The sequence below is a fragment of the Cryptotermes secundus genome, unplaced genomic scaffold (assembly GCF_002891405.2).
Source record: "Cryptotermes secundus unplaced genomic scaffold, Csec_1.0 scaffold247, whole genome shotgun sequence".
Taxonomy (NCBI): Eukaryota; Metazoa; Arthropoda; class Insecta; order Blattodea; family Kalotermitidae; genus Cryptotermes; species Cryptotermes secundus.
The window spans coordinates 228,447-243,396 of record NW_019740656.1 but is presented as its reverse complement, the minus strand read 5'-3'; the positions used below and the strand labels follow the sequence as shown (position 1 = coordinate 243,396).

Here is a 14,950-nt window from a genome sequence, read left to right as displayed (position 1 = left end):
AAGTTTCTTCATTAACACATAAACAGAGATGTGATGAATCTGTATAGAACACGTTGGGTGGAATGAATGCACGAAAATACATGCCACCATGTTTTGTTCCATGAACCACAAATCCGTGGGACAAACGTAATTTAACTAAAGTTATCACTTTGTTAAAACTGGACAACTGGTCAAGCTGTGAGGCTGTTCACCAATCACACAGATTATCATTGGAACAGGGAAGAGAATGGTTACTTTAAAACAACGATTTCTGACAAAGCAGTGATTCTCAACATCTAATAAAACTGCTACAGTAATTATTTCTCTTGAAAATCTGTGGATAATCCAAAAACATAGAATTCTGAATAAATATTCAACAGTACAAGAATTCAGTGACATCTGGTTTTGTTCTCTGGTACCAGTTACAGTTCTCTATGACAACAGAGACTATTTGAACAGCAACTTATTATTAACTTTTTGTGTCCCATTATGTAGCCCAATGTGCTGAATAATTTCAAGACTTGTATCAAATTCCAATTTATTACAGTTACATGCTGATTTCACTTACTTCGAGTCTCATTACTTCAATATCACATAATTGAAAGCATCTTCTAATTCTCTGCTCCCTATTATAGTTCTAGCAATATGGCTGAGGCTCTGTGAAGAGCCCAAACATGATTTTAAACAATGAATGAGCCCACCAGTGGTCTATGTGCTTGAAAAACTGGAGGTTGTTCTTCCAAGTCAATATAATACGCTGTTCCCGACTGATGACACAAATCTGTTACTTCACATGATGATAACTATAATTCAATTAACCCTTTCAATGATAAAAATAAGAGAACTTATTAAGCAACCCCATTCTGTCCCACTCTGGATATGTTCTTTTTTATTTAAAAAAACAAGCAAACTCCATGGTTTTAGTCTGCAAGGGCACTAACTTCGCCGTCAAGCGGCGGTCGCTCGGTTGATATAGTTCACTATAGATAGAGGGCATCGCATGGTCAGCACAACGAATCCCCACGGCCGTCAATTTCGGTTTTCTAGACCGGAGCCGCTATTTCCTTGACATTACTGCTCAATTATCCTCATGACGCTGAGTGGACCCCGTTCGAGACCAACTAATTTTCAGAAAATCTGGTAGAATTGAACTCTGACCACTATAACACAGAGGCAGACATGACACACAACAGATCACTATTCGTCATGATGCCTAGCCCCTTCTACTTTACCATGAAAACATACAACTGAACAAAGGCACCGTTTTCTTTAAAGAAAAACTCAATATAAAAGGTTTAATTTTGAATTCAAAGTTATCATTTGTTCCTGGAAATGACAAAACCTCGTTACATCAAAACTCTAACCTAACAGTTCACAACAGGGAAGATGGAATGAAAATATTATGTTTACAATTTCATCAACGCTGCTACACCTACGCCAGGTAGGCATGTTCTTGTAGCCAAGTTTGCGTCTGAGTATGAGATCTGTATGCAGCTTATCATGTAGCATACAAATCTAGAAATTTAATATTTGTAAATTGGATTTGACATTCTCACGGCAGTCTTCTGGGATGTGATACTGTGTTGTCTGGTAGAATTTCACTGAAATTTCAGAGGAACATCAATTAACTTATACTGAACACCGTGGAACATGGTACTCTTAAAATGTGCGACTTCCCATGATAGCTGCCCTACCCAAGCCTCCTTATTTACAAGTTCAACAATCAAAAGGTAAGAAACAGCACTGCTCTAAAGTAGCCATTCCCTTCATGAAGGAATTAACAGTCATGTAAGGAACAAGTTTCAGTCAATTTAGCTGTGTTTGTAATCAGGCAGTTACACAGTTCAAAGCACCTGAACACAAACATGTCACATCATTTGGCGCAAAGTTCTATCACAAGACATTACATGAATATGTCAACAGAACAGCTAACTTACTGGACAAGAGACTGATATGCCAACCATTTGAAATGTTACAACACAGTCTGCAGGAAACATGAATTACATATAAACATCTGAGCATCGTTGGCTCACTTGTGATGAAACCTACAACACCTACCGGTACCATAGTTTAACGTTCATCAAGAATTTAACGTCTGGCCTCTTTCAATGCAGTTACAACTGTCAGATCTGACACCACCTGTTCACATCACTCAGTGCTCACCATGGCCCGAGACTCGCCTTATACTACCTTCCCATGCGAGTCATGTTAATGCAGAGCTGGTGATCCCGCAGATCGCCCCAGCCACCGTTACCTTTACGCAACTTCTGCTTCTTATTTGTGTTAGTCACTGTGAGAGTCAGGTAGTTCGGGTACAGATGTTTGCTGGCGTACTTCAGCACCTGCTGCACTTTGGATATAGCTGCAGTAGACTCACAGTTGGCCTTCTTGTGGTGAACCCCACTGCAGAAAACCATACTCAGTTAGCAGATCTGACGTTCTCGTAGCAGTAATTTATTATTGTACATATATGAGTAATATACAACATAAATCCCTCATCTGGTAGCAGATATTACAAGGGGAGGGTTAGAGTGGGTTTGGGGAATGTGATTAGAATGGAACAAACAACAGTAGTCAAGAGAATATCTGAAAGTATTTTTTTTATTACTGCTAGTGGGTGGGACTAAATCCCTTGTACTGCAGCCACTTCTGGCCTACTGTACCAGCCCCAGATGATAGGTGAGGGTGATTGTGGAGCAATTGGTGGAATGAAGATCGGCAGGGGAAACCGAAGTACTTGGAGAAAACCTGCCCCAGTGCCACTTTGTCCACAACAAATCCCACTTGACCAGCTCTGGGATCGAACTGGGGCCGCTGCAGTGGGAAGCCAGCGACTAACCGCTTGAGCTATGGCGTGGCCACATGTCTGAAAGTAAGTCAGAAGGCAGAGGAAAACTGGGAAGGCCCAGACTGATATAGCTTGAAGATGTAGAGAATGATTTACAAGAGCTGAAAATGAAGATACTGGAGGGAAAAGGCAAACAATAATGAAGAAGGCAGGCCTGTTCTAAAGGAGACTGAAGTTATCAGAGGACCACAGAGACAAGGGGTAAATAATCAATGTCTAGGTCTCCCGAGTGACCCTTTTCCCCCTTTCAGCCGAACTTCTTGTATGAATTTTTATCTCTCCTACATGTGCCGCACGCCGAACCTGTTTGTGCTGGGAACCAAACCCACACTCTGGTATTCAAAGGGTTCTTTAGCTATGATGAACTCACCACTCCCCAATGTGGAAGACCCGAGGTCCTTTCATGACCATTGCATAGAGCTTGTGTTCCAGGCAGCCCTGGGAAATATGCTGAAGGCTCCAGTCCCAATTGTAATCATCGTACGTGCAGAAGAACTCAGCACAGTGACATATATCCTGCCAGGTGCTGCGGTTGAACGCCATCCCCATGTTGTGCTTACTGCTTACCCACGGGGCCACTTCCGCCTGAACAGAGCATCAAATGACCTTTGAAATCTGAAAAAATTCATCTAATATCTAAGAATTCAGTTCCTACCTCACACAAGACACACTGCAACTGGCTAATACTGTTTGTGAAAATAACTGCTGTTTAATGTGACAATCATATGAAACACATAAATACAGTGTGTGGGGCAAATCAAGAGTTTCCAAACATTAACGGCAGGTAGCACATATCTGTGATTCGAGGCTCTCACAGCAGTGATTCTGGATTGTAGACAATACTGTGTAGTTAGGTATTACCACCCATCACCCCTAAAGATGGGGGCAATACAGTTACCACCGTGCTCTGTATGGTTAACAGAGTCATGTCAACCGATTCTTGAATAATTTATTAATACTACATTTTCAAATCTGCAGCTTACATAGCATCCGACACTGCGATAACTGTGAAATGCAAGATACATGGAAGTAAGAGTCTGGGTGAATATTAAGATACAATTATCCGCGATGTGATGCCGTGTAGCTTGGTAAATAAGTACCAACATCTTGGAAGAACACACTTCCTCAAATTTCAAAGTGTCTTTTGAAGATGGAGACAGCTGTTCTCTCCAAAACCCTGGCACATATCCACCAGACTATAGGGAATCACATCTCTGAAGACCATAACAGTTTCTGCTGTGACAGCAACATCTGCAAGTCACTCACATTAATTCCTGTGCTGAAACATGAAACTGAACAGTGACAGGACACAGGCGACAAACATTCAGCAGGGAGAAGAGAAACAAGACTGGAAAGCTGGCATCTGTGACAGATTACACATTTCATGCACTCCCTGCACCTTGGCATGCTGAAGGCTACCTAGCTGCTTTACTGACAATCTCAGCAGGCGCAATATAGCGCCCTGAAAAAGCAGATGCATGGCTCCCAGAATTGTGAGACAGAAAAATATGGTCCTGAGTCCTGCATGACCCAGAACCAAGACCAGCAGCAATTTACCTGCCCTGCCAGAATATTCATGTGTGATTGTATATACATTTCATAAAGATATAAAATTCTAACTACAGATACTGGACTTCTTATGGTTGCTATGGTTACTTGATTTTGAAAATGACAAAAGTATCTATTTTTTCAAGATCCCTTACCACACATGATTTCTAAATCTTAAAATTAGATGGCACTAGTGTCACTGGGGCCATACATGGAGGATTGGTAGTTCAGTTCAGAGTATCAGTCACGAGAAGCTGGTAGATGAAACAGGTGACAAATCAGGAACCTGGAGGAAGGGGAACATCTGCAATTGGAAGCCACTACCAGACAATGGCTAATGAAGACTAAGGAGACTTTATGTGTGCTGTAGTTACACTGATCTTCGGAGTGTGTAACTCTGTGATACTGTCATACTTATTCATAGTTAACGAGTGTAAGGGTCCAATAAATCCGATTACCAATCCAAACCTCGTCTCTAGTCACAGACACATACGAATATAGATATCCATACATATCTGTTCTACTGCTGTGACATAACTCAAAATAAGCAACACTATACACTAATTTGATGAGACAGATACATTCATAACACACAATGTCCTCTACAGCACAAACAAAGCTCTCCCACTCTTAACACTGACAGGATTAATTAGTCCACATATCCATTCCTACTGCACAATTATTGTTATGTTTATCACATCTTCAATACACACAGGATAAGCATGCTGCAGCAAAGACACTTAGTGCAGACATTAAAGCAGATACAGGTTCAAAATCCAGACTGCTAATTGAAAGCCATGATATAAATAATACAGAATACTTAACCAAAATCTTCTACAAATATGGAACTCATATTGAGAAACATGTGAGCATCAAGAGGGCTATCTTAGTATTGGAGAACAAAAACTGATTCAATGTTGGGTTCGGGTCTTCAGAACACTGATCATGCAGGATATATGGTCTCCTGGGTTTTAATGCTGTGTAGTTTAGTGGACATGGTTTGGTGGAATTCTTGTTTGTTTCTTGCTTGGCTTGGTCCTCAATCCTTAAGTTTGAGGTGGCATATTCCTCCAAAACATTAGGTGGGCATTTACTGAGCTACACAACATCACAATCCAAAAGAATGTACTCATCAAATTTACTCAAAATGAAAATCAAACTGTATAATGTATATGCACTAATTTCTACAGAATTGTTAGGAACATTTTAATAAACAAAAATTAAGGAACTAAAATTCATTTGACGCTGTGACAAATTAACCTCTTAAGTCTCTGAATTTTGTCTCCTATCTTGAATATAAAGCAAAGGAGAGTAGATATTTTATATTACTCTCTCTTCATAATCTAGCACAATATTTCCCTCGTGTCTACCATGATTACATGAAGAGGAGACTGGAGAGAATTACACAATGAACAGCTTCATGGGTGCCACCAGGATTCATTCTGTGAGGGGGGGCAGTTTTCCAAAAGGGGCAACCAAACGATTTTCTTACTCATTTTTATTAGTAGTATTTCATATATTTTCTGCTCTTCTTCAATTTTGATTTGTCCTTCCAGAAAAAGGATGAGGGACAGATATCTAGCTCCCTCTCTGGGGCCCAGCTGTACAATTTCTTGACTTCATCAAATATTATTAAGGGACTAAGTAAGAGGATTAGATGAGTTTGGGTCATGTAGCATGCATGGAGAAATGGGAAACATAAGAGACAATTTTAGTCGGAAAATCACAAGAGAACAGACCAATTTTAGTCAGAAAATCACAAGGGAACAGACCAATTTTAGTCGGAAAATCGCAAGGGAACAGACCAATTTGTCGGAAAATCGCAAGGGAACAGACCAATTTTAGTCAGAAAATCGCAAGGGAACAGACCAATTTTAGTCGGAAAATTGCAAGGGAACAGACCAATTTTAGTTGGAAAATCGCAACGGAACAGACCAATTTTAGTCAGAAAATCGCAAGGGAATAGACCACTTGAGATTCCTTGGCATAGCACATGGGACAACAATTCTGACTGGATTGAGCTGCTTGAGGATAGGGTCCAAGGGCAAGTTCTTGCAGACATAACGATAGTCTCCTACATTTATATCTGCCATAACTTCATTACAAACTTCATTTATACATAAGTCTGAGGGTTTCATAATGGTGAAAATTTAAATTGCTGTCTTGTGAGTTATGACCATCTAGTCTGACTGCTGGTTCTCATCTAACCAACTAACTCCATGTAGCAAAATCCTTCTTGAGAAGCTAACAGTTGCTCAGAGAGCCAAGAAATGCCCACCATTTTAGGGAACACACGCGTTTATTACCCTGTTCACAACAGCTGACCACCAGCCCCTATCCTCAGCCAGATGAGCCTACTACATAACCTCAATTAAATTGCTTTTAACTTCAATATTAATATTGTCACGTGTATGAGTGACTACAGATGGGGGGTTTGGATTGGAGATTGGATTTATTCACCCCTTACAGGTCATAACTACAAATGACTATAACACTATCACTAAGTGTTTTCAGTCTGCTTTCGCTAGCTGTTTCCCAGTAACAGATCTTAACGATGGAGATTCTTCAAATGCACCAACCAAGCCTTCTCTTCACAGACCCCTTTAAAACCAACTTTCAACTGACTAATGCAAAGTCAAAGTTACTTTATGACTGGTTCTTTGCTGCCAAGCAGTTCATCTTGCAGTCAAGCCCCTTGAGACTCATGACCAGAGATTTCTCTTCAATTGAACCCTTGCAGTCAGTCCTTAACTGACTGAACTTGTCTCGGTTGTAACAGTTCAGCATGGACTGTGTAAAAACACCGTTCATTGTTGTACTCCAAGCGTTTCCATGGGAACAAGTTTGTTTGCCAAGACATTACCCAGTAACAGCTCTGTTATATTTGCTTATCTTGCAGTTGTTCCCTAGTAACATAAGTTGTTCCGTTGTTTGTTTCGAGGTTGTTACCCAGTAACAGTCTACACGCTACAATATCATCCTCCCACCTAACCTTACATCTTGCAAAGGCCTTGTTCCTTCAGGTTTCCCTACCAAAACTTTGAATGAATTTCTTCTCTCTGAGAAATGCTAGAGTTCCACCCCACCTTCAGGGTAGAAGTGATTTCAAATTTAAAATGGGGGAATCAGTTTCCTCCAAAATGTTAGTAGCCATCTATCAGACTACCTGGTGTCATAACCCACAAAATTACAATCTGTTATACAGTGGGATAATTTATGTTACAAGTATCTAGACTAGAAAGCAATGAATGTCAGGACTGATGAATGATGAAAGGGAAAGGGTCTGGAAGGAAGTGGTCATTGCCTAACAATGTACAATCCTGGAATTTGTTTGGAGGGACTTAGGAAAACCACACAAAATCTAAGTGAGGATAGCCAGCACTGTGGCTAAGATATGGACCCTATGTACATATGTATAGACCACTGCTGCTTGGCACTACAATCTGTATCTACCTCAATTTCATATACATTTCTATGGAGCTTTCATTACAAAACAGAGCACAGTGTCTCAAGATTCTTAAGAGGTTAAGAACACATGTAACCTTTGCATACAGGAGCATACAACTAGCATTAGGACTGAGATGTAGAGTTGGCTTATTGTTTCTACCTTCTGGTAGTGCTGATAAAGAGTGGGGAGGACCTGGAAGTTCCAAGATGGAGGTATTGACCCTGGAGAGAAAGTCTGATGACGTTTCAGGGCTCTCTGAGCCTCCTTCTGCAACGCAACAACACAACACACACATATAGAAGCAGTGAGCACATATGCACAGCAAATTGCTTCCAGACCTCAAACACACACCATCACAGTCCACTTAATTTTAGAGATGTGAGTAAAGAACAGAGGAAAACAGGGCTCTGTTAAAGAATTTATTAGATTTTCTGAAAATTCCACATGAAAATTTGACAAGTCTCATCTCCATGAATCGTTTCCACAAGTAAACACTCCCTCCACCCACTCGACACACTGTAGGCTTCATGTGACGCTCTGAACTCATGACTTCACTGCACTTAAAAACTTCTGGAAAGAAAACCTGACAGTATAAGCCTGTAATAGTCTAGAGAGATCTTTTTCAGTGAAGGTGAACATTATACTGCCAGCTGATAACACTGCCCTCTACTGACGCCATATTCTGGTCAAATCAAAACTGAGGATTCTTCTGTCCATTATTTAAAGACGCTCTCATTATCCAGGATATAAGTTTCAGAACAGAATGGTACTGCATTTGGTTTCCATGGCAACGACAAAAACATTGCCATGCTTACACCAACTGTAGTTTTGCATAAATTTATGTAAAGGTATCACCAAAACAGGCTGTGGAGGTCCACAGGGCTGAGACATTGAAGCTACCATATTTTCTAGACAATCAGATCAAAGATGGCAGTGAGGTTGTCAGCCTTATGCGCTGGCTGTCCTTTACTCCTAGGAAGATTCCCGGTACTCATTTAATTATGTAAATGATGTCAAATGTTGCAACATCATATATGGTATTTACTGAACACTGTGTTCAAAACAAATGTAAGAGATTTCATAAGTTTCTCAAGAGCAAAGACTAAAAATTACTGTTATATCAGGATGTGACATTGCACAGTCTGGCAGATCATTATAAGTCTTTTGAAGGAACCCACTACCCACCCCCACCCCCACATTTTGAGCCTCTTCTACCATGAAGAGGGAAGCAGCAGGCTCCTCCAAAGTTTCGATTTAACCAGACTATATGGCATCATATCTCTGAAGACAATTACCTCTCTACGGAACTTAACCCTTAAATAAATGGGCCCAGAGTTCCAAGTTCAGTCACCAGTACCAGTTGACCCATTTCTTGAGAATGTCATTTAATATCCTATATTAAACATTTGGATTCTTCAGTAACCACAGTCGGTAGCCGAGAGGTTACTGATAACTGGCAGAGAGAAATGAACAGAGAACATGTGAGTGCAGTTCATAAATTCCATGAAGTCCAGTCTCAAACTAAGATACCCTCATCTAAAGGGGCTACAAGGAATATGACCACAGCAAACGGCACAATTTTGACACCATAACAAATTAATTTAAGCAATGGTGAAACATAATCTTACATGCCATCACCCCAAAAGAAGAGACAATTTAAACACAACATACCAACCATGCTTTATACTAGTGACATGAGGTGCTCACAGCAGTGACTATGAACACTGCTCTCTTCTGGGATGTAACAACATGTAGCCTCATGGTCTATTACCAGTCTTTTGGAGAACTCGCTGCTTTCATTTTCAGGGTTGAAGAGTAGGCCAAGCATGCAACCAGAAACACACACAATAAACAGAGAGCGTGTTCCTTTTATCTTGTTCGATGTTCGGCTTATCCTTCAACCTTAAAGATGGAGACAGTTAATTCCTTCAAAACTCCGGTAAGCGCATACCAGACTTCACGGCATCACATCTGAGCAGACAGTACTTTGCTGGGGCCGTGTATTATAGGAGGCATAAAATAATTTCCTCTAACATCAACTTTATTTATAGGACTATATGATTAATACAAGATTTTGTGGTGGGGGAAGAGAGAGGCCAGCCACACAAAGGTAACACTCAGTAATACTGTTGCTGATAAGCGGGGCCTAAAAAACTTGGTTGCTTGGACACCAGTGGTGATGACAAATCTTGGCTTACCACTAATTTTCTGAGGCAAGATCCTCAAAAAGATGCCTAGGATGTCACAACATTTGTCTGCGTACCATACTTCCAAAAAAATGTTCAACCCCAGCAGATATGCACCCCCCCCACCTGTGCCAAATGTGAGACCTGACAGACCAAGACGTGTAGCTTGTTACTTCCCTGCTCCAGAAGGCATGACATTAATTTAAATAATATTAAGAATTCAGATCCTACCATTGTTTTCAGGGGAATAATCATTCTTCATTCTAACAATCATACAAAATACGTAAATATGTTCTGCTGGAAAAAAGTGCTGAGTTCTTAACGTTAAACCAGGTGATACATACAGTAACCACTGTGATATCAAGGACTAATGTATGTAATACATATGGATATGCCCCACACATTACATAGAGAATACTATAATCATTTATGGCAGGCACCCACTAGACAGGACTGCAAATATCCTAATTTAATAGTGCTTTTTAATTGCACATTTAACTTCAAGATACATAAGAAACTGACTTACAAAAGCGTGTATATAAACATCAGTAAGATAGGAGTAAAATAAAAAAAAAGCGTGCTATTTTGTCACATGACCCAAAGAAGAAAAAGTGACAAAAGTTCAGGCTTTGCACACGCATGACATTAGACACAAATGCACATTATATACACAAAGGCTGGAACATTCACAGGTACAAATCATCAACAACTGTGTTAGTATGGAACAAAGAACAACTCAGCACAGTTTTGTTTCACATTCCCATTTATTAAACTTTGTGTGTCCTCGATACACAGCTAAAAACAAGACCATAATGCTGCAATCTCAACTGTAGCGCACAGAGTTCCATGTGGTTTCCCTGCAACTTAGCATTCTGAAATTGTATTTGGGCACTAGTTGGAGGTGAGTGGTCAGCTACACACCCCTGCCGCTTTACCCCCAGAGAAAGAGCCCCTGGCAACCTTTGGTTTGGAGGTTGGGTGGACCCCAGAGCTAGTCTGCATGAGGTGGAGAAAATTCTTGACCCTACTGGGGCTAGAACTCAAACCCCTCAGTTGTCCAGCACATAGCCAGTAGCTATACCGACTGAGCTAGCCTGGCTGATACTCATACTCCAGTGGTACACTTCTACTGAATAGGTGATTGGTTCAAATCTCAGCTGGGCCATTGGGCATCATGACTGAGGTTTCTTGTGGGTTCTGTTCAGTTCCTCCATGCAAATGCTAATACAGTACCTCAATTAGGCCATGAATGTATCTCTCCAAATCCTGAGCAATTCATTATTCATCAGTCATCCAACCATTCCACACTGTACAGTCTGAGCCACTCACAGTGTTATAAAATAGATCACAAAAATGAAAAACGGCACATATACAATATATTTATGTGTTGACTGTGAAGGGGCAAGTAATGCACACAAAATTAAGCACAGCAGAAGAGATTTTATGGTAGAGAACATGGTAATGCTACATGACCTTCCTACCTTCTTGGAGTCTCCATAATAGTTGTATGTCTTGAGATACGTTCCCAGAGACAGGATATTGCAGCGGTCACAACTCGTGCGGCACGTTCGCTCCATCAACCGCAGTACATGAATGAAGTCTTCGGCCACGAAGTGATCCTCCTCCAGGAACAGAACCATGCCTGCAACAGCACCCACATTTACTGACACTGGATCAGCTGTTCACACTATTTTGTGCATATGATGCTGCAGTAGAGGGCCCTTATAGCTCAGTCCGTATACAGTAAACCCTTGCTAGTCTGGATGGGTCAGCTGCATTAAGCAATAATCCAGATTAATGAAGCATGTGCGTGCCACCCAGAAACTGCTTCAAATGTGTGAACAAGTGAAAATCACTTGGAGACAGGTTTGGACTATAGGGAGGATGAAAAAGAAATGTTCCATGCAAAGTCTTAAAGTAGTACATGTGTGTTAGCGGTCTCTACTTTCTGGATGACCCTTGCATTTAGGGTCTGATGAGTGTTAACAGTGGCTGTAGTTCCCTTAACCTCAATTGCCCACAAAGCCTTCAATCTGCCAACTGCATGTCAGCTGACAAGGGACCGCCACATGTATATTGAATAAGTACAGCACTGAGCACATACCTGTGTGGTTGCGCGTGACCTCCAGCTGGCTGAATACCCTGTTTGCTTTCCACCACCAGTGGTGCTTCGTCTGCGTGAACTTTGCCTCTCGATAATGCCCATAGAGATCAGGATACAGGGCGTTATTGCAGAGCATGTCCCTGGCCCTGCACAGATATTGCACAGCAATTTTAGCCGTGGCAACACTGGATCTGCTGATGAGGCAGATGGTGCCTCAGAAGAGAATGGATGTTGAACAAGTGAGAGATCTGAACACACTAACAGGTATTCACTTAAAAGATTGTTAAGTGCCACAGAAAATAACCTGCTTATGTTATTCAGTCTCAAATGAGAGGATGATTAATGAATGATGAATTTAAAAGGATGTGGAAGGAAGTCGTCATGGCCTATTTCAATGTCTTGACCCAGCATTCATCTGGAGGGACTGCCTCAACCCCCCCCCCCAAAAAAAAGGAGTCCAGTCATGGTAATTGATGTCCTCACGAAGATTGAAACTGGGCACCCCTGAATAAGAGCCAGAAGCGTTGATGTCTGAGCCAACCTGCTTTGTGTAAGAACAATTAATAATATAAATGTGTTTGAGCCCAATGAATCTGGTCCACGCCTCCCACTTCTGTTAAGACAATTTTAATACTATTCGCCCATTTATGCCTAGGTCTTCAAAGTGGTCTCTTTCCTTCAGGTACCTAAGCTTGAAGCCCATGTCAAATTATCACTTATTCTGTTGTGTTTTATTTAACAACAGTATCTCAAGCTGCAACGTAGCAATTAGTGGCGGATGAACTGGAAAGGGTGTGGAAGGAAGACATCATGATCTAACTTGAGGTGCTATCCCAGCATTCACCTGGAGGGACTGAGCAAAACAATGAATAACTTCAGTCAGAATAGCTGGTGTACTGCATATTGCATATAATCAGCTTTGCATACAATGACCATCAGTTGATACAATTAGGACGTGCATTATATTTTTGTGTATATCAAATTAGTGCAGGTGTACTGATGAGTTACTTACTGCTCCTTCTTGATGTTGCGGGGACAGTCTCCGGGAGACTCACCGGGAAACTCCTTCGGATGCGTCTGTATTGAGTAAGGGTAGAAGATCTGCATCACCTTGCAGAAGTCAACACTTTGCACCAATTCGTTGATCTCTTCATCGTAGTAGTCGTGACTGAACACCAGCAGAACCGTTTCAATGTCCCTTGCCTGCGCCAGACTTACGATCAGATGCCGCAGGTAGATGATGCGTGTGTGCACCTGTAATAACACACACACCTTGCAGTTTTAGTGTCCTATCCACGCTTCCCCTAAGGGCCCACAGCACTACACAACATCATGTTGGTTGAGATACTTTATGATGCCGTCAGTATAGAGGCTACTGCTGGACGATAGAATAATTGATTAATGGTGAATTTAAAAGGATCTAGAAGGAAGAAGCAACATTCCAATTGAGGTACTACCCAACATTTGTGTGGAAGGTGTGAGGAAAACCTGGCCAAGACCCAAGCCTATAGCATCACCACTGCAGCAACCAGCATTTGCACTGTCGTAACCTCAGAAGAGGCACATGTTAGGATATTTGGTTGAGGCACTATACTGCATGCCTAAAGGTTGGGGGTTCGACTCCCGATGACTGATTTTTCAATTTTCAATCCTTCCTGCCACACTATGGCCCTGGAGTCGACTCAGCATCCAACAGAAATGAGTACCAGGAATCTCCCTGGGGGTAAAGTGCGGCTGGTGCACGTAACGCTGACAACCTCACCGCCATCTGTGAGCCGATTGTCTAGAAAATGTGGGAGCCTCGACATCTCACAACCCTAAGGGTCTCCACGGCCTGTTACAGGGATAGTCTTACCTTTTATCTATCCTGGAAAGCCTAGTGGGGCAGAGAGGTTTAGGAACACAAATATGACATGTGATGTCTGACCTGGACCACGATGATGAGCGAGTCGTTCTGAACAGGCCCAAACAGCTCCTCATTCAGCACTTGCTGCATATCGTTGTAGCGCTCTATGTTTCGGCGGATTTCCGAGATGTTGAAGGGAGCCCGCCCACTTGCTGCTGTATCACTTGCGTTGGTGGCCCCCACGGCATGGCTGCTGTTACGTGGTTTCGGTGTCAGGAACTTGTGCAGCACCTGACAATTATCAAATGAACTTGGATAATGCATGTACACATCAGTATGCTCCCGGCATTACTGTCTTTGTACAGATTTAACGAGAGTTCACAGAATGTTGTGACTAGCACACATTACATGTACAAACGTGTTCCTACATGCTGGAAACCGGCACTGGAACTAAGGTCCCTCTTCACCGGGAATTATTATGATGATGAAATCAAAGACGGGATGGGATGTGCAGGGAACGTAGCATGCACAAAACGTGATACAGAGGTCTGCCAGGCTCTTGTGAACATGGTAAAGGATCCTCAGCCTATAAAGTGACTCTAGACTCTGAACGCATAATGGTGAGGGTCAGGACACTGAAGGGAAACAACATGGAAGTGAGGAAAGAAAGGAGTAGAATATGTGAAGAAAGAAGAACCAGAGGGTGAGGAAGGGAAAGAGTGGGAAAGCAGGAGAAAAGAAGGGAGAAGGAAGAGAAGTAAAAGGTACAGAATGAGATGAAAGAGAACATGGTAATAAAAAAGGAGAGGAGGAAAGATGAGGACAATACTGAAAAAGAAGAAATGGAAACAAGAAGAAAATGGAGAAAGGAGAGAGAAGGGTGAGGAAGGGAAGAAGTGGGGAAGCACAAAAAAGAAAGACAGCAGGGAAGAGCGACGCAGCTTCTTGCTGCCAGGGAACCCTCGATACGGTAGCGAGTGTGGACTCCAAA

General features: G+C 41.8%; 1 protein-coding gene across 9 annotated transcripts in view; it reads right to left on the bottom strand.

Moving 5' to 3' along the window:
• Window positions 1-1,070: 1,070 nt before the first annotated feature.
• Window positions 1,071-14,950, bottom strand: part of LOC111872378 (alpha-1,6-mannosyl-glycoprotein 2-beta-N-acetylglucosaminyltransferase) — a 149,279-nt gene continuing 135,399 nt past the window's right edge. For 8 of the 9 annotated variants that reach the window (XM_023866192.2, XM_023866193.2, XM_023866188.2 and 5 more), the window contains 7 exons: window positions 14,041-14,250; window positions 13,126-13,367; window positions 12,114-12,259; window positions 11,491-11,651; window positions 7,983-8,090; window positions 3,198-3,412; window positions 1,071-2,382 (listed from right to left, as the gene is read on the bottom strand). In XM_023866192.2, the coding sequence (XP_023721960.1) occupies window positions 2,166-2,382; window positions 3,198-3,412; window positions 7,983-8,090; window positions 11,491-11,651; window positions 12,114-12,259; window positions 13,126-13,367; window positions 14,041-14,250 (1,299 nt within the window). In that variant the 3' untranslated portion in view covers window positions 1,071-2,165. The remainder of the gene's footprint in view (window positions 2,383-3,197; window positions 3,413-7,982; window positions 8,091-11,490; window positions 11,652-12,113; window positions 12,260-13,125; window positions 13,368-14,040; window positions 14,251-14,950) is intronic. The other variant, XM_023866198.2, reaches the window with a different exon arrangement.